Source organism: Lithobates pipiens, unplaced genomic scaffold, assembly GCF_037356315.1.
Source record: "Lithobates pipiens isolate NorthernLeopardFrog02 unplaced genomic scaffold, aLitPip1_a1.2 Scaffold_22, whole genome shotgun sequence".
Taxonomy (NCBI): Eukaryota; Metazoa; Chordata; class Amphibia; order Anura; family Ranidae; genus Lithobates; species Lithobates pipiens.
In genome coordinates this window covers 171,130,482-171,149,712 of record NW_027507784.1, presented here as the reverse complement: position 1 = coordinate 171,149,712, position 19,231 = coordinate 171,130,482, and the positions used below count along the sequence as shown (strand labels likewise).

Genomic DNA, 19,231 nt, shown 5'->3' with positions numbered 1-19,231 from the left:
GTGTGTGGGCTCCATCGGACTGTTTCCATCGGAAATATCTGACGGACAAAGTTTTAGACCTGGGCTATAAAACTTTCCGACAACATGATCCGATCGGACTTTGTCCGATTGTGTGTAGAGAATTCCGATCGGACAAAGTGCCACGCATGCTCAGATCAAATTCCTAGACCAAAGCTATTGGCTACTAGCCTGAACGTAGTCCCGTTGTAATGAAAGAACTTCATCACGTTACGTACGATCGGATTTTCCAACAACTTTGTCCGACCATGTGTATGTAACACAAGTTTCGGACAAAATCCGTTGGACAAAATCCGATGGATTTTGTTGTCGGAATGTCTGACCATGTGTACAAGGGCTTAAAGTTCTGTCCTTTAAGTTAACTTTGTAAACTGGATTTGTTTAAAAAGGCAATTGTTTAACATTTACCAATGTACATTTTTGGTGATGGTGGAAGTATATGTTGGAAGAAGAATGCTATCCATGTTTCTAAGCACCATTTCATTGTTCTTTTTGCCCCACCTTCAACTAACAGGGCCAAGATTGAGACACACATGGATCTCCACACAAAAAATGTTTTATGGTTCAGTGGTACATCGGCATTAAACCTACATCATATTTAAAATCATATATGTTCTGGTGCGAATATCCACTTACAGTACTGACCGCATTGTACTGTGGACAGGTGACCGCTGTAGGCAAAGCGGTGTGCTGGTACGTCGCTGCCTACTCCCAGGTTTAGGGTGCAAGTATGGTTGCCCCCACCCCCAGCTCCCGCTATGTACAATCACAGCTGTCAGCAAGTCTCAGCCAATGATTCACACCTGGGACCAACTGATCGGCTGTGTCCAATCACAGCCCAGAGCTCTGTGTTGAAATTTAACACAGGGTTTTGTACGGAGGGAGTGATTTGTCAGAGATCATTAGTATAAAGCAGCACACTGTGCACACATTACACCTAGTTAAGGAACATATTTAACCCCTTCATCGCCCTAGATGTTAACCCCTTTCTAGCCAGTGTCATATTTTTAGCACTAATCACTGTATTAGTGTCACTGGTGATGTCAGTGGCAATAAGTCAGTTCACCCAAGCGGCAGTTAGTGTCAGATCTCACTATCACAGTCCCACTATAAGTCGTTTATCTCTGCCATTTGTAGTATAAAACAAATAAAAAAATTAAAATTCCAGTACATATCCCATAGTTTGTAGATGGTATAACTTTCATGCAAACCAATCAATATTTCGACAACCAAATCCGTCTGATTTTGTCCGTCGGATCTTGTCCGAAACTGTTGCATACACACGGTCGGACAAAGTTGTCGAAAAATCCGATCTTTCAGAACGTGATGACGTAATTTCGTTACGATGGGACTACATTCAGGCTAGTAGCCTATAGCTTTGATGTAGGAATTTGATCTGAGCATGCGTGGCACTTGGTTCGATCAAAATTCTCTACACATGATCGGAGTATGTCCGATCGGCCCAGTTGGTCGGGAAATATTTCCAACAAGTTGGAAAATCGGGTCCGACGGATATTCCGACAGAATCAGTCCGATGCATACCACACACAGTCGGATTATCCGACAACACGGTCCGATAGGACACATTCCGATGGATTCTCCGACCGTGTGTACAAGGGCTTACTGGGATTTTTAGATTTTTTTTGTATCAAAAAAGATTTAGGACAATATTTATGAATCCATTTTTTATTTATTTTTTGGATGTTTTTTAGCAGAATGTGTTTTTTTTTTTTTTTTTACAGGGAATAGTAAGGTAGATTTTAAAGTTTATGGCCCCTTTCACACGTTCTGCCCACTCGGATCCTGCTGTCTATTTTTCAGGGGGATCCAAACGGGCCACCCATCGACATCTATGGGCAGGTGGATGTCAAAAGAGATGTGTCCACTGACACCTGCCTGCCATCCGATCCGATGAGATCCTCTCAAAACTGATGGTTGGCGATATGTTTTTATCCGATCTTCCCGAGAACGGCAGGGCTCTTACAGGTTCATCCCTCCACAGTGAGCAGAGACGGACCTGTCATCTGCCTGCTCAGTGGGGATCAACAGAGCGATCCCCCACTGAGCTAGCAGAGTCTGTCCAACGGAACTCCTCCATGTGAGCTCAGCCTTAGTCTACAAATGTGCACACTGAGAAAGTTGTATGAATTGCTTATGATTCATTTATTTATTAATATGTTATTTCTATTACAGACAAAATCTTATGCCGATGCAGGCTTCCATACCGCCCAGTGGGACATTATCACTGCCACCTTTGTAAAAGAACAATTATACACAGGGTGGATATGGAAAGGCATTTATTGTTCTGTGAAGTTTCTGCAGTGCCAAAATTGCCACTCCCTGCACCTTTTCCAATGCCGATCCCATCATACACTGCACCCCCTCCAGTGCCAATCCCATCATCCACTGCACCCTCTCCAGTGCTGATCCCAGTATCCACTGTACCCTCTCCAGTGCCAATCTAATCATCCACTCTACCCTCTCCAGTGCTGATCCCATCATCTGCTGCACCCTCTCCAGTGCCAATCCCATCATCTGCTGCACCCTCTCCATTGCCGATCCCATCATCTTCTGCACCCTCTCAAGTGCTGATACCACCACCGGCAGCACCCTCTCCAGTGCTGATACCACCACCCACAGTACCCTTTGCTAGAACACACATATGCACTGCCATCTGTACCAGCCACAGTCGAAGTATATGGGAAATTCTTCTCAGGAAAAACTTGAAAGTACACATGTTGATGTAGTGCCATGGGGTTTAGTCAAGGACCTCCTCGCCAAATACCTTGTCAGAAGTAGCTACTGTAGTTAATTGATAGTGATCCATTGATTTTTTCCCTAAGTTTGACCTGGTTGTACTTTCCTCTTCTACCACAAGATGGCCAGGCACTTGGAGGTGTTCGATTGAGAAGGACAACTCAAGGTCAGGCTATGGGTATATGGGGTATCTCAGCCAATGGGCAGGGATTTTGTTGAATTCCTTGGTCTGCTGGGGAGAGCCTATATATTCAGGTGAGGTCAGGTGATCCAGGTTCTTGTGTGCCACCTGGACCACCATCTGGGAGGACGTGTGTCATCTGCCCCAGGCTGTTAGGCCAGAGATTGGGCCTATCCGGGGGCTTCTGGCTGCCAGGCTGTGTGAGGGCTTATCCAGAGGTAATATTAAACAATAGTGATGCACTATAATCAATATTCCACCCAAAACCTACAGTGCAATGTGCAAATTGTACAACATGCTAAGTACAACAGAGTAACCATAGGGGGAGAAACCATCACAAAAAATCCCCCACCACTTTAACATCTACAAGTGGTGCCAAAAATTAATATCACTAACTCAAGTCTCAAGAATAAGTGAGGAATAAATTACCCTGAATTAATAACCAAAAATAAATAGCCAAAAAAATGTAATAATTAGTGTTGAACCGTAGCAAAACTAAAGTGCAATGTGTAAATTGTGCAATAGGTACTAAGTAATAAAGTGAAACAGGGGGAAAGAAATGTCACAAACACCCCCACCGTTACAACAACAAACAATGATACTAAATAAATGGTACATCAAACATAAGTGTACATTGTAACAAGAAGAAATACCATAAATCAGTGTGTCAATCACTGTGAAACAGGTAAATTGTAGCTAATTTAAAAATTGTAGCTAATTTAACCACTTTGCGCTCCAGGCCAAATCTGACATTTCACTCCTACCTGTAAAATTCCAAATTTTTTTGCTAGAAAATTACATAGAACCCCCAAACATTATATATGTTTTTTAGCAAAGACCCTAGAGAATACAATGGCGGTCGTTACAACTTTTTATCTTGCACGGTATTTGCGCAGCAATTTTTCGAACACGTTTTTTTCAGAAAAAAAAGTTTCATGCTTAAAAAAAAAGAACAGTAAGGTTAGCCCAATTTTTTGCATAATGTGAAAGAGGAGGATGCGCCGAGTAAATAGATACCCAACATGTCACGCTTCAAAATTGCATGCGCTCGTGGAATGGCGCCAAACTTTGGTATTTAAAAATCCCCATAGGCGATGCTTTAAATTTTTTTACTGGTTACATGTTTTGGGTTACAGAGGAGATCTCGAGCTATAATTATTGCTCTCGCTTTAACGTTCGCGGTGATACCTCACATGTGTGGTTTGAACACCGTTTTCATATGTGCCCAGGACTTACATATGCCTTTGCTTCTGTGTGCGAGCTCACGGGGACAGGGGCGCTTTACATTTTATTTTTTATTGTTAATTTTATTTATTTATTTTAGTTTGACACTTAAAAAAACAAAAAAAAAAAATTGATGACTTTTATTCCTATTACAAGGAATGTAAACATCCCTTTTAATAGGAATATGGCACGATCGGACATATTTACAGTGAGATATGGGGTCAATAAGATAAGGGGACGCCCCCCCTCCCGCCGCCCTCCGGTGCTTGTACGTAAGAACGATCAAGCGGCAGAACAGCCGCTATGATCGTTCTTATGGTGCAGGGAATCGCCGGCTGAAAACGCCGATATCTGAATGATGTCTGTGGCCTCAGGCATCATTCAGATATAACCCCCGAAAGCCCATGACGTCAATAGACGTAGTATGGGCGCCAAGTGGTTAAAAATAGGAGGAGAATGGGTGGTCATAAAACTTGTGCAAACTGTGCAATAAACTATATGCAGCAAATGTGAAAAATAGGGGGAAGTCACCACAGAACCCCTACTAATATAATCTCACCATGTAGTGCTAAATAAAACGGCCTTAAATATGCATGTCCAGTATAGCAAAAATAAAAAAAAGTGCATGCATAGCCACTCCCGAGCGAGTTTAGGCTTTCAGCATGATGGATTAGTCATTCCCGAGCATACAAGCTTCACCATAATATGTTGTCCAGGTGGAGTGTTCTAAAGGGTTACCGTGCTGCTAAGCTCATGGATGGGTATTTGCTTATAGGAAACAAGGGATAAAACATATCATTGCGCAATGCTATAATATTGTACCGTAAGGATTCTGAGTTATATCCACTCACATTGTTTCAGTAGAAGTAGCACTTTAAGAGAAATGGTCAGACAACACCGCTAGTCCGTGCAGCATATCACTTGTTACTACTATCGTGTGCTGTCGTCACAGCCTCTGCCTCCCTATGCATTGTGTCACTGTCACATGACTTTTTTTTTTTTTAAAGTATAAATAAATAATAAATAAATAATATAAATAAATAACACAATAATAACATAATCAACTGCAAATAAATTATAAGCAATTCATACAACTTTCTCATTGCGTACATTTGTAGACTTAAACTTTAAAATCTACCTAACTATCCCACTAAAAAAACAAAAAAAATTAAAAAATTCTACTAAAAAGCCTAACCGAGAAAAAAAATTTAGATTCATAAATATTGTCCTAAGTGTATTCTGCTACATGTTTTTGATACAAACAGGACATCCCAATATGTGTATATTGATTGCTTTGCGTGAAAGTTATAGTGCCTGCAAACTATGGCATTGGAATTTTTGATTTTTTTTGTACTACAAATGGCGGAGATAAACTACTTATACTGTGATAGTGCGATCTGACACTAACTGCCGCTGGGGGAACTGACTAATTGCCATTGATATCACCAGTGACAATAATACAGTGATCAGTGCTAAAAATATGACACTGGCTGGGAAGGGGTTAACATCTAGGGTGAAGCAGGGGTTAAATATTTTCCTTAACTAGGTGTAATGTGTGCACAGTGTGCTGCTTTATACTATTGATCTCTAACAGATCACTCCCTCAACACAGAGCTCTGGGCTGTGATTGGACACAGCCGATCATCAGTTGGTTACGAGTGTGAATCATTGGCTGAGACTTGCTGACGGCTGTGATTGTACATAGCGGGTGCCAGGGTGGGGGCGGACATGCGCGCACCCTAAACCTGGGAGTAGGCAGCGACATACTAGCGCATCGCTTTGCCTACAGTGGCAACCCGTCTGCAGTACAATGCGGCCCGGGTGGTCACTAAGTGGATAATACATATATGATTTTCAAGAAGATGTAGGTTTAATGCCTACATACCATTGAACCATAAAACATTTTTTGTGTGGCGATCCATGTGTGTCTCAATCTTGGCCCTGTTAGTTGGCGTGAAGGTGGGGTAAAAAAGGCAAATGCGATTGTGCTTAGAAACATGGATTGCATTCTTTTTCCAACATAAACTTCCATCATCACCAAAAATGTTAAACAATTGCTTTTACAAACAGTTTACAAAGTTAACTTAAGGAGAGCACTTGAACAGAAAGTGCAAAACCTCCCAAAAATATCTTGTATTTCTGCCAATCCCAACAGAATGGCCCAGTATATGCTGCAGACTGCAGTCACTGGAGCGCCACTCTACAGAAAAATCATGTGACCTACACTTTCTGTAGTATTGTCTATTTCTTGTTTGTTACACTAAAGTTAATTTAAAGAGGAAAAACATGGAGTTGTGGAGGACACACGTTTCCAGTGACAGTGGAGCTCCAGCTGCAGAGATTCACAATAAAGATTAGTTAAAAAAAAAAAAAAAAAGAAGTGGAGTGGAGTCCATTTGCTTCCTGTCAACGGTGGAGCTCCACTCTGCAGCCAGACCCCCTTGGCTGAGGAGGAAAGATGATGTTGGATGTCCTACAGCCAGGAAATTAGATTGCCTCTACCTGACTAGCTGCAGCTTCTAATGCACACTGTGAGAAGCCAACAGTAGGGGTTATTTACTAAAGGAAAATCCACTTAGCGCTGCAAGTGCACATGGAAGTGCAGTCGCTGTAGATTCGAGGGGGACATGCAAGGAAAATAAAAAACAGCATTTTAGCTTGTACATGATTGGATGATAAAATCAGCAGAGCTTCCCCTCATTTCATACCTACCCCTTAGATTTAGAGTGACTGCACTTCCAAGTGCACTTTCACTGTTACCTATATTACTTTGACCCAAATATTACTTTCTAATATAAAGTTGATGAGCTCTTTTGTTAATGATCAGCTAAGTGTAGCTCAGTTGAATAGCCTATCCTATAACTAAGTTTGTGTTAAAAGGTTATTGAAAGGAGAAGTAAAGCCAAAGGTCTCTTGGCCCTACTTCTCTTGGGGGTCAAAGGAGTGCACTTTGTTCTGCACTCTTGTTACCCTAAAGCAGTGGCGGCTGGTGACGTTTTTGGATGGGGAGGCGCCAGACCCCACCCATCATGACCCCACCTATCATTTTTGGCCCCTCCCGCTTCTCATAAACCACGCCCCTTATGTAATCCACCTAATCCGTCCCCTGTATTCCACTTCCTTCCACCCATAGTGTCACGAGTATACAGCTCAGATCACAGGACAGAGTATACAGCCCCAGAATCACAGGACAGATTATATATCTGGATAAAATATTGAAAATGTCAATGTTTAAACCAACTGTTAAATAATGCAATAAAAGTACCACGAATCAGTGATTTTTTTTTTTTTACAACAGCAAACAAACTTTATTGTACAACAAACAACAAAAAGACTCAGGCTTGGTTCACACAGGGGCGACTCAGATCCGACTTCAGGTCGCCCCTAGTCGCCTCAGGTCGGACAACATTTAAAAATCAATGTAAGTGAATGAGAGCCGTCTTAATGCACGCTACTGAAGTCGCTCCGACTTCAGAAAAGGTTCCTGTACTACTTCAATCCGACTTGTAGGTGACTGGTTCCCATTGATTTCAATGGAGGTCGCCTCCAAGTCGGATCTCCGTCTATACGGAGGCGACTCTGACAGAATTATCAGCTCTCAAGAGGGAACTCCACGCCAAATTTATGAAAAAAAATTGGCGTGGGTTCCCCCTCCGAGAGCATACCAGGCCCTTAGGTCTGGTATGGATTCTAAGGGGAACCCCCTACACCGAAAAAATGGCGTGGGGTCCCCCCCAGATCCATACCAGACCCTTATCCGAGCACGCTACCCGGCCGGCCAGGAAAGGGTTGGGGGACGACCGAGCGCCCCCCCCTGAGCCGTACCAGGCCACGTGCCCTCAACATGGGGGGGTGCCTTGGGGAAGGGGGGCCACGCGGCCCCCCCACCCCAAAGCACCTTGTCCCCATGTTGATGAGGACAAGGGCCTCTTCCCGACAACCCTGGCCGTTGGTTGTCGGGGTCTGCGGGCGGGGGGCTTATCGGAATCCGGGAGCCCCCTTAAATAAGGGGGCCCCTGGATACCGGCCCCCCACCCTATGTGAATGAGTATGGGGTACAATGTACCCCTACCCATTCACCTGTGGAAAAAAGTAAAAATAAAACACAACACAGGGTTAAAATAGTTTATTGCACAGCTCCGGGGGTCTTCCGTCTTCGGGGGTCTTCTCGTCGGACTCCTCCGCTATCTTCTGCTCTTTTGCTAGCTCTTTTGCTAGCGGAGGAGCCCGACTTTCTTCTTCGCCGCCGCCCTCTTCTTCCGACTTCAGGGGTCTTGTCCCCCTCTTCGGTTCTTCTTGCTGGGCCACCGCTTATTCTTCCAGCTCTTTTACTAGCGGTGGCCCGGTCTTCTGTCGCCGCCGTCGCCGCTGCTGCCTTCCGTTCTTCTTCTTCTGGAGATGTTGACTCGACGCTCTCTCCGGCCGCAATGCCAGGGACGCGGTGCGCGGCGACTTATATAGGGACAAGGGGCGGGGTCACCGGTTGATGTCACATGGTGACCCCGCCCCCTTACGATGTCACAGTCCCAGCATCCTCCGGGATTGCACTGAGGGGGGTTGGCGGTGCCTGGGCGCCCCCTATGGACGGGCCGCCACTGCCCTAAAGCCCACTGTTGGCTGACATCACTCAGCTGGTCCAGACTCTGGAGAGATCTCGACTTTAATGTTGGGATCCAGCCAGATGCCTGATCGACAACTGGCTCAGTTTCTCAACACGTCGATGAGAGCCTAAGCCAGCTGCCCCCACCCCCCCCCCCCCCCTCTGCTCACTTAAGACTAATGCCGTGTACACACGACCGGTTTTCCGATGGAGTTCCGACGGAGTCTTGGGTACAAATGATCACACCAAAGTTCGATCGTTAAGAACGTACGACGGGACTAGAAAAAGGAAGTTCAATAGCCAGTAGCCAATAGCCTCCGTCTCGTACTTGCTTCAGAAAAATGCGTCGTTTTTGGTCCGTCGGAACAGCATACAGACCAGCGGTTTTCCCGATAGGAATTGGTTCTGTCGGAAATATTTAAAACAGGTTCCATTCCTAGGTCCGTCAAATTTTTTTGAAAAAAAAGTCAGATGAGGCATACACACGATCGGAATATATGATGAAAAGATTCAGTTCGATTTTTCTGTCGGACATTCCGCTCGTGTGTACGCAGCATAAGAACTGAGTTCAGTTCTCTGTGTAGAGGTGGCAGGGGACAGATGCTGCATCCACCTAGGTGAGTATAATGGTTTATTATTTTTTTTATACTCTCAAGCTTCTCTTTAAACTGGAAACACTAATGGCATTGTATTTTTTTCACTAATGTATGTAGGCAGCAGCATTAATTCATATCTACTGTGATGGTTCAGTGCTAGTGTCACACGGAGGCACGGAGATGGGACAAGGCATTCATACCAAAATATCTCAGGTAAACTAAATTTTGCTTATTCTTATTTTTATACCTTCATTGTTCTGCATAGCTGATACTTCTGTCTTGGTATAACTTTAAAATATCTAATGTTTTTTATAAAAAGATGGGCACAAATAGTAGATTGCATGGTATGGGTACACTGGCAAATGATATGTATTAAATAAGTTATACACTAGATATTTCATAAATACCACATGAATATGTCTCCAAAATTTTTAAAGTGCCATTTTACTGTCCCTCAGACCTTAAAGGGATTGGATTGTGGCCAGTGGCAGTAGAAAATGTCCCAGAGGGAGTAAACAATGCCCCAGGCTTGGTGGTCAGTAAAGCCCCATACACACTATCAGATTTTCTGCTGATTTTTGTCTTCAGATTTACCAAAACCATGTAGTGCAAGGGCCTGCCTGATTGCATACAAATTGAAACTCCTAAGGTTTGACCTCATATTATATGATTTTGGTAAATCTGAAGAAAAAAATCAGCAGACAATCTGAGCGTGTATGGGGCTTTAGAATAAAAAAAAATACATACTGTACAGCCCATGGTCAGTAAGAAGGGGAACAGTGCCCCGACATCGGTATCAGTGGGAATAATAGGGCCCCATCTTTGGTTTCAGTGGCAGGAATACTGTTCCATCATTGGTATCAGTGGCTGGAATACTGCTCCATCATTGGTATTAGCAGAAGGACTAGTGCCCCATCATTGGTATTAGTGGAGGAATAGTGAAACATCATTGGTATCAGTGGCAGAAATACTGCTCCATCATTGGTATCAGTGGGAGGAATAGTGCAACATCTTTGGTATCAGTGGGAGTAATACTGCTCCATCATTGGTATCAGTGGGAGGAACAGTGCACCATCAGTGGGAGAAGTAGTGTCCTATCATTGGCATAAGGTGGAAGAATAGTGCCCCATCAATGGTATCAGTGGGAGGAATAGTGCTCCATCATTGGTATTCATGGGGGGGAACAGTGTTCCATCTTTGGTATCAGTGGAAGGAATACTGCCCATCTGTGGTATCAGTGAGAGGAATACTGCCCCATCTGTTGTATCAGTGAGAGGATTACTGCCCCATCATTGGTATCAGTGGGAGGAGTAGTGTCCCATCATTGGTATCAGTGGAAGAAGTATGTGTGCCATCATTGGCATAAGTTGCAAGAATAGTGCCCCATCAAATGGTATCAGTGAGAGGAATAATGCTCCATCATTGGTATTCATGGGGGGAGCAGTGTTCCATCTTTGGTATCAGTGGGAGGAATACTGCCCCATCTGTGGTATCAGTGAGAGGAATACTGCCCCATCATTGGTATCAGTGGGAGGAGTAGTGCTCTATCTTTATCTATCAATGGGAGAAATACTGCTCCATCATTGCTATTCGTGGAAGGAATAATGTCCCATCATTGGTATCAGTGGGAGGAGTAGTGCCCCCTGTTGGTGGCAGAGGTTTTGATGCCTTGGATCAATGGGAGTACTCCAAGTGCCAAGTATTAGTACTCCAAGCACAGAGTAAAGGTAAGCAAAGGATTCATCTGGCCCATATGGAAACAACTAGACTCTAGTCTAGCATTTAATTATACTTTTTTGTGCTGACTAGCTGGACAGTATGATGAGAAAATGTTGTATTCTATGCATTGTGATGCCCATGTTCACTTTTTCTATTGCTAATTATAAACACACACAGGGAGTTTTCCGTGTCCTTGAACAAATCTGGACTTCTGGTGTGTTGCTGTACTTTTTACGAGGATGGCATCTACGTCCTCAGTTTGTTTGCGATATACAGTACTGTGCAAAAGTTTTAGGCAGGTGTGAATCCCAGACAGACTCTATGCTGTTGAGATCAGGGCTCTGTGGGGGGCAGAACTTCACCTCTAGGACTCCTCATTTTTCATGTCTTTTGTCCTACTGAAAAATACATTTAAGGGCCAGTCACATGCCTCTCTGATGGTATGGCATGATGCATAAGTATTTGTCTGTATCAGCACTGAGGACATCATTGAGCCTGACCAAATATCCAACTCCATTTCCAGAAATGCTGCCCCAAACTTGTAAGGAAACTCCACCATGCTTCACTGTTGCCTGCAGACACTCATTATTGTACATCTGACCTTATCTGCCTCAGAACTTTTTTCTTGCTGTACGTTAGCCACAGTCTTTGCACATGTGGAAGTCAGATGCTATCCCTATGGCTGAATGGCCTTGTAATTTGTAGATATGGAGTTGGACTGTAATGGGGCATAGGGCTTCTCGTAGTCCTCATCTTCTGTTTCCTGGTGTATCATCACTGGGGCCGCTTGGTCGACATGTTTTGCCTAGGCATTTCTTTACACACGGGATAACACAGTATACTATAATAGCTAGAAAGATCAGAATAACTAATATTACTGTACCTATCCGAGCCAAGGTCTTTTGCCAACCACTAAACCACTGGTCCCATGGCTGATCTATACCCAAATTCTTCTTCAGTTCTATTGGCAGTTCTTCTAGCTTCTTGATGGCTAAGATTATTTTCCCATTTGGGCCCGTATTATCAGGAATGAAGGTACAGCAGGTGCTGGTGTCTGGGATCATTTTACATACGCCCCCCTTTTCTGCTATAATCATGTCCAGGGTCATCCTTTTCTGGAAGGTCATGTGTGAGGTGGCTTTGAGTTGTTCTGCTAGTCCACTGAGGGCATCTCTGGTGTAGTTAACAAACCTCTGTTGATTATAATAAATGTAATTCATCCAATCCACATTTTTATTAACGGTGATTCAAACCCTGCCGCAACTTGGTCTCAGGCCTTAAATTCGGCAGGTACCCCTATAGCATCTATATAAACATGGGGGTCAAAGCTACCTTGTGATGTTGCATCCCTTCGCTTTATGTGGTTTGCTGGGACAGAGGGCTGAGGTGCCCTCTGTCCCAGAGGGGTTTGTCCTGAAAGGATGTGCAAAGGCATGATGACTTTCGCCAGTGCACATTCTCCAGACCAATTACCCTCTAGCCTGGTCTGAATCCTCATGTCTCCAGAAATCCAGTAGATGTCTCTCAGAGATTGGACCTGATTAATCACCTTGTGCCCTTTCAGGGAGCTGTAGGAGGAGCAATACCCATCTGAAAAGTTACCTAGGATTTTTTTGGATCCTGAGCCAACATAGCAGGGGTTTTTGTAACGATAGGATATTCCCTTTTCCACTTCTCACAGGCTGAGTGATTGATAGAAGAATTTGTGAACAAGTTAAAGAAGCATTCCTCACTCTCTTCGGGAATATTGAGAGGAATTGTACCTAGATGGAGTCTAGCACTACCACAGACATAACAGAGATTTGTGTCTGAGAAACCAGTCTCTGCGGCCATGGTATCTTTGTATGTGGGGTCCGCTATAGCTATCATTTCCTTAAAGGTTGTGATATGAGGTTTTAGGAGATTTGAGGGGGACGTTGCCTTTCACTGGCTGCCATTCATTGGATTTGTACATGTCCTTTAGTTGGAACTTTCCCAACGGCCCTCCTATACTACCTGACACCCATGTTGCTAACACATATATATCAGCGTCACCGGGGCTAGGGTTCTCTATAGTTAGGGTAAGGGGCATGTTGTGACCTGTTCTCCCAATGGATAGGCATGTACCTGGTTTTGACAGGGTCATACTTTTTAACAAGGATTTCCCATTCTTATCTGTTCTATTCAGTGCACTCTGTGGTTTGTACCCCCAGTCTACTCCTGTATTCCACCCCACTGACCCCCAATTGGCACAATTCTGTCCCCAATAACTATCTGTGACACATATATAGGTTGATGCATACCAAGATCTAAGTCCAGGGGTGTTATACCAGTTACATTGCCAGGCAACATCTAAGGGACAGGAGGCTATATTGCAGTAATCAAAGGCGAAAGTGGTGACTTGTGTGTTGGATGAGTTGTACCAAAATTATGTGATGCCCTCTTTTTTTATGATGGTCACTTGTTGAGCTCCCACCAACCCCACCAGAAAAAGGATATGTAGCACTGTGATCATGGTGTAGGCTGGGACTTGTCTTCAGGGGTCGGAACCTTCTTGCAGTGAGAAGCGTGGATCCAGGAATTCTTTCCTGCAACCTTAATGGAGGCGGCAGTAGTTATCAGAACCTGGAATGGTCCGTTGAATCTTGGCTCCAGTGAGTGCTTTCTTATAAACTTTTTTATTAGTACCCAGTCTCCAGACAGCAGCTTGTGGGTTTCTGTGACGGAGTCTGGGTCTGGAATGGAAGAAAACACTTGTGCATGGATATGGATTAATTCACGAGACAATGCGGTCACATAATTAGTCAATACATCAGACTGTAGTTGTAACTGTTGTGGGAAATAGCACCCAAGCCTGGGGGCTGACCCGAACAAAATTTGGTATGGAGATAGATAGTGTTCCCTCCCTTGGGGTGTATCTGACACTGAACAGGGCAATAGGTAAACTCTCTGGACAGCTCATGTCTGTTTCCTTGGACATTTTTAGCATTCTAGATTTAATGGTACCGTTTAACCTTTCTACCTTACCACTGCTCTGGGGTGATAGGGCGTGTGCAATGCTAAAGTGACTCCTAGGGCAGACCAGATATCTTTCGTGACTGAGGCCATGAAAGCTGGACCTTGGTCACTCTCTATGACCTCTGGGACCCCATACCTGCATACTATTTCGGTCAGTAATTTCATGCCTGTTGTCTTGGCTATCATGTTGGTGACCGGGTATGCTTCCGGACATCCCGAAAACATGTCTATGATCACCAAAGCATATTCGAATCTTTCGCTCTTTGGCATTTGAATGTGGTCAATCTGGATCCTCTGGAATGGATGCAAAGGTTTCGCAAGATGTTTCCGTGGGACCTTTCCATCGGTCCGGGGTTGCATTTAGGGCATATGGTACAAGACTTGCAATAATTTTTGGTGAGGGCAGTTATGCCAGGGGCCATGTAATATTTACTGATAAGTGAGTTCATGAGAATTTTAGACAGATGTGCTGCTCCATGGGCCCACTGGACTACTGCTGGATATAGATTCCAAGGTAGAAACTTTTTTTATTAATTTCGAACAGTCCATCTTCCTGTGCTGCTCCTTTCTTTATCCAGGTTTGCCGTTCTTCTTGACTGGCAGCGTCTTGCTGCTCCTTCAGGTGGGTTTTATCGACGGTGAGGCTTTGACTTCTAGTTTGCACTGTGGGTATGGGATTCTCCACTATTTCTACCACTTCCTGTCTTTTGCTGGCTGCTTGTTTGGCTGCCAAGTCTGCCAGGTGATTCCCTTTAGCCTCATTGGTTGTCAGTTTGCCATGTGCCTTAACCTTTAGAACGGCCACCTGGGTGGGTAGGAGGAGGGCATCCATGACATTTGTGGTTGCAGTGCTGTGTTTCACAGGTGTGCCAGCTGCAGTGAGGAAGCCTCTAGCCTTCCAGATAACTCCGAAATCATGGGCCACCCCAAATGCATACCTTAAATCCATGTCAGTGTTGGCTATCTTTCCTTTGGCTGGCTAAAATGCTGTGGTGGGGGCTTGAAGTTCTGCTTCTTTGGCCAACATAGAGGAAGGTAGTGCTTCAGCTTGCAAAACCGTGTCTGTTGTCGTTACTGCATACCCAGTGTGGTATCTTCCACCATCATCAGCATACCATAAACCATCCACGAAGATGATCATATCCGGACTGGGCAATGGTGTTTCAGAGACTGTGGGGAGGTGAAAAGTTTCCATTTTCATGACTTCAAAACAGTTATGGTCTTTGTCATTAGGGTTGGGGTCCACTGTTATCCCCTCTGGCAGTGGGAGAAGTCTGGAGGGATTGAGGATTGCACAGCGCATCAGGGTGATGTTATCTGGCAAGAGGAGGGAGCACTGTAAGCGAAGGTGTCTTGCAGACGAGAGGTGTTTGGGTTGTACTTGGTTCAGTATAGCAGCTATATCATGGGGGGGGGGGGGGGGCGAGTAGAATCAGGTGGTGACCCACAGACAACAGATAATATATACAGCCAAAGGGAAGTACCAAAAATCAAACACATTAGCCAGGCCAGGGTCATACACAGGGGATCAGCAAATGAACAAGGGCAGGACAGGAGAGGGAGATAATGGATGGGGTCAGGTTAACAAGAGAATAGGAACACAGGAGGGACAGGATCAGGGTGGGATCGGGTACAGGCTCAGGTTACAGGGTTCTGGATGCAGGTCGCAGGCCAGGGCACAAGGAAGAAAGATACCAAGGCAAGCATGTGAGGGCTTTCCGGATATTCATGGGACTGCCAGTGATTGTCCTCGTAACATCTGAGCGCAGGGAGTGTTGTCTGCTCCATACTGCCAGGATACCTCCGCTGGTGGACATCAGTACTGCAGTCCAATGATGATATAACACCAGCAGGGAAAAGACTCTGACAGTTCCAAACTGCCAGGAGACACCTGCTGGTGGACCTCAGTACTGCCCGCCAAATGATAGATCTTACCAGCAGTTGGACCCTTTCCTGACAGAAAGGGTCTGGCAATTCCTCTATTTTTCACCTATTCAGACTATGGGGTTTATTTACGAAAGGCAAATCCACTTTGCACTACAATAAAGTACACTTGGAAGTGCAGTCGCTGTATGCTGAGGGCTGGATCTGAAATGAGGGGAAGCTCTGCTGATCTTATCATCCAAACATGTGCAAGCTAAAATGCTGTTTTTTATTTTCCTTGCATGTACCCCTTGGATCTACAGTGACTGCACTTCCAAGTGCACTTTCAGTGTACTTTTAGTGCAAAGTGGATTTTCCTTTAGTAAATAACCCCCTATGTCCCAATGTCAAGTTAACAAGGATGAAACAGATAAGTAAGACAAGGAGAGGATTTGTCTACAGTGCTCGACTGCTACCTGGGTCGTCCCTGGTGGTCTTCCCAAAACGTAGACTCAGTCACAGGGTTTGCCCATCCAAGACGGCCACAGAATAAGGGTCAGGTAATGTGTGACCACTCACTTCCCTCAACAAGACATTTAACAGACAGATGAAAAGTACAGTAGTTAATATTCAATCATCAGTTTATTCCCACCACATATTCAACAATGAGATCCTCAAATTTTCACTTTCCTCTGTTCCTTCTAAATCTCCCACTTGTTCAGGACACCTTATCAGTTCCTGTCCACTCTCCCTACATTCACTCTCTATAGACCCAATTGACCGTCCAACCTCTTCCACCACTGGATAGTGGACGTTTAATCTGAAGACCAAAACATCCGACACTTCCTCTAGCAATCTTTGTAATCCCAACTTTTCCTTGTTATACCTTCCTTCAACTACTTTGACCAATACCCAATTCCCTTCAAAAATGCTGAACATCAATCCACAAACGCAATTATGACATGACATTAGCATGAATTGTAATAGATGTGCATGTTTGAATTATAATGACCACACAGAATATTTTCCTTCCACACTATCTGCGTCCCTGACTCCCCCTTCTGGGTGATCCCTTTCCAAAGGAGTTTGTCCATGTCAGCTGGGTCCCTGTGTGTCAGTCTCTTTCTACATCATACATCATGTATCACAGACCCATACAAGACAAAGTTCTTACAGGCTGCAGATAATTAGAAAACAGGTTCATGTAATGGACCCCGAGCAAGTATTACCTGTCTTTGGTGACCTTTGGCAGCTGACATGGACACAAAGATGGACCTAAACGGAGGACAGGATATACTAAGTAAGATATCAAAGTGATATCTTACCGTATTCTCAGAGGTGATCAGTCTCTGTCCCACCCATGTTGGTTCCTCTCGGTGGCCTCTTGGTCGGCTCTCCTCCGGTTCACAACCCAGGGCCCCACGTTGGGCGCCAAATTGTTTTGGGCGTGCAGCCTCTTTTATAGTAGGACATGAGTCATAGTTTGTGCTGTAAGCGTGAGTCATAGTTTGTGCTGAAAGTGATATCTTACCATATTCTCAGAGGTGATCAGTCTCTGTCCCACCTGTGTTGGTTCCTCTCGGGGGCCTCTTGGTCGGCTCTCGTCTGGTTCACAACCCAGCGCCTCACGGAGCTGAAAAACGGGGAGATGCTAATGTAAACAAGCATCTCCCCTTTCTGCCTAGTGACAGTGTCACTGATCATAGCTCCCTGTGACCGGGAGCTATGATCAGTGATGTGTCACACACAGCCCCTCGCCCTAACAGTTAAAATCACTCCCCAGGACACACTTAACCCCTTCCTAACCAGCTAGTGATTAACCCCTTCACTGCCAGTGTCATTTTTGCAGTAGCCGGTGCAATTTTATAGCACTGATCGCTGTAAAAATGACAGTGGTTCCAAAAATGTGTCAAATTGTCTGACGTCTCTGCCATAATGTCGCAGTCCCAATAAAAATTAAAGATCGCCGCCATTACTAGTAAAAAAAAAGAAATAATAAAAATGCTATAAAATGAACCCCTATTTTGTAGACGCTATAACTTTTGCGCAAACCAATCAATAAACGCTTATTGCGATTTATTTATTTATTTTTTTACCAGAAATATGTAGAAGAATACCTATCGGCTTAAACTGAGGGGAAAAAAAAGTGATTGTAAAGTCTTTTTGTTTTGTTTTTTAATAACAAACCTGCTATACTTACCTACCCTGTGCAGTGGTTTTGCACAGAGCTGCCCGGATCCTCCTCTTCTCGGGTCCCTCTTCACTGCTCCTGATCCCTATCTCTTGTTGAGTACCCCCACAGAAAGCAGCTTTTTGTGGGGGCACCCGAGCTGAGCTGCAGCTTCATATGTCCATTCAGACACGGAGCTGTCATTCGACCCCACCCCCACTCTCTCCTGGTTGGCTCCCGCGGCTGTCAAAGTCAGTTAACCAACTGGGCCGCTGCTGTGACTCAACCAATTAGAAGGGAGAGTCCCGGACAGCCAATGATTGCTGCACAGAGATGGGGCTCAGGTAAGTATTAGGGGGGCTGCGGCACAGAAAAGGCTTTTTATCTGAAAGCATACAACTCCTTTTAATGGTTGAAATAATTTCTTTCACACCCTCTTACTTTTTTCTGTTGTCCACCCCCTTTTATTTTTTATATATTTTTTCCTTTGATATTTTATAATGGAGCATATGGTGGTAATTTTGTAAGTGGGCTGTAGAAAGCATGGCTTTGTAAAGGGCTGTAGTGAGCATGATCTCTAGTGACCTTATGCTGCTTGCCTCCTGAAGCATATATCCAGTCTCCAACAACTCCTATTGCATGTCTGCAGTCTCTGACCATCTACTGTTGCATGTCGGCAGTTTCTGACAGTGCGTTGTATTACATTCACTGAATATTCTGTGCAGCCATGTCAAGGGAAATGCAGGCAAACTTATTTTACCCACTAATCATTCTCTCCCCCACGTACCAATAAATTTGCTCATAATAATGCTGAACAAAGTAACTAATATGTGATGGAGCTGTGCAGAACACAAAAATGTGTTTAGTTTCGGACAGATTTATTATGCTACCAATTTTGTTAAATTAATTTGTTTTGGAATTCATTTAGTTTTGTTTAATTTTAAATCAATTTATACATTTTCTAGCAAATTCCAAAGTTTCGAATTCGGATCAGTCGAAAAATTATCGTCCGATTCAAATTCTGTGTGAAGAATAGCTGGTTGAGGAGCAGGTCGGGGAGCCAGCTGCTGCATCCTTAACAACAGATGACTCATCCGGGGGATGAA

General features: G+C 44.3%; 1 protein-coding gene across 1 annotated transcript in view; it reads left to right on the top strand.

Annotated features, from left to right (window-relative positions):
* LOC143924362 (aldehyde oxidase-like) overlaps window positions 1-19,231 on the top strand; it is a 306,571-nt gene that overhangs the window by 221,387 nt on the left and 65,953 nt on the right. Inside the window, exon 27 of the mRNA XM_077448642.1 lies at window positions 9,494-9,589. Within this exon, the coding sequence (XP_077304768.1) occupies window positions 9,494-9,589 (96 nt within the window). The remainder of the gene's footprint in view (window positions 1-9,493; window positions 9,590-19,231) is intronic.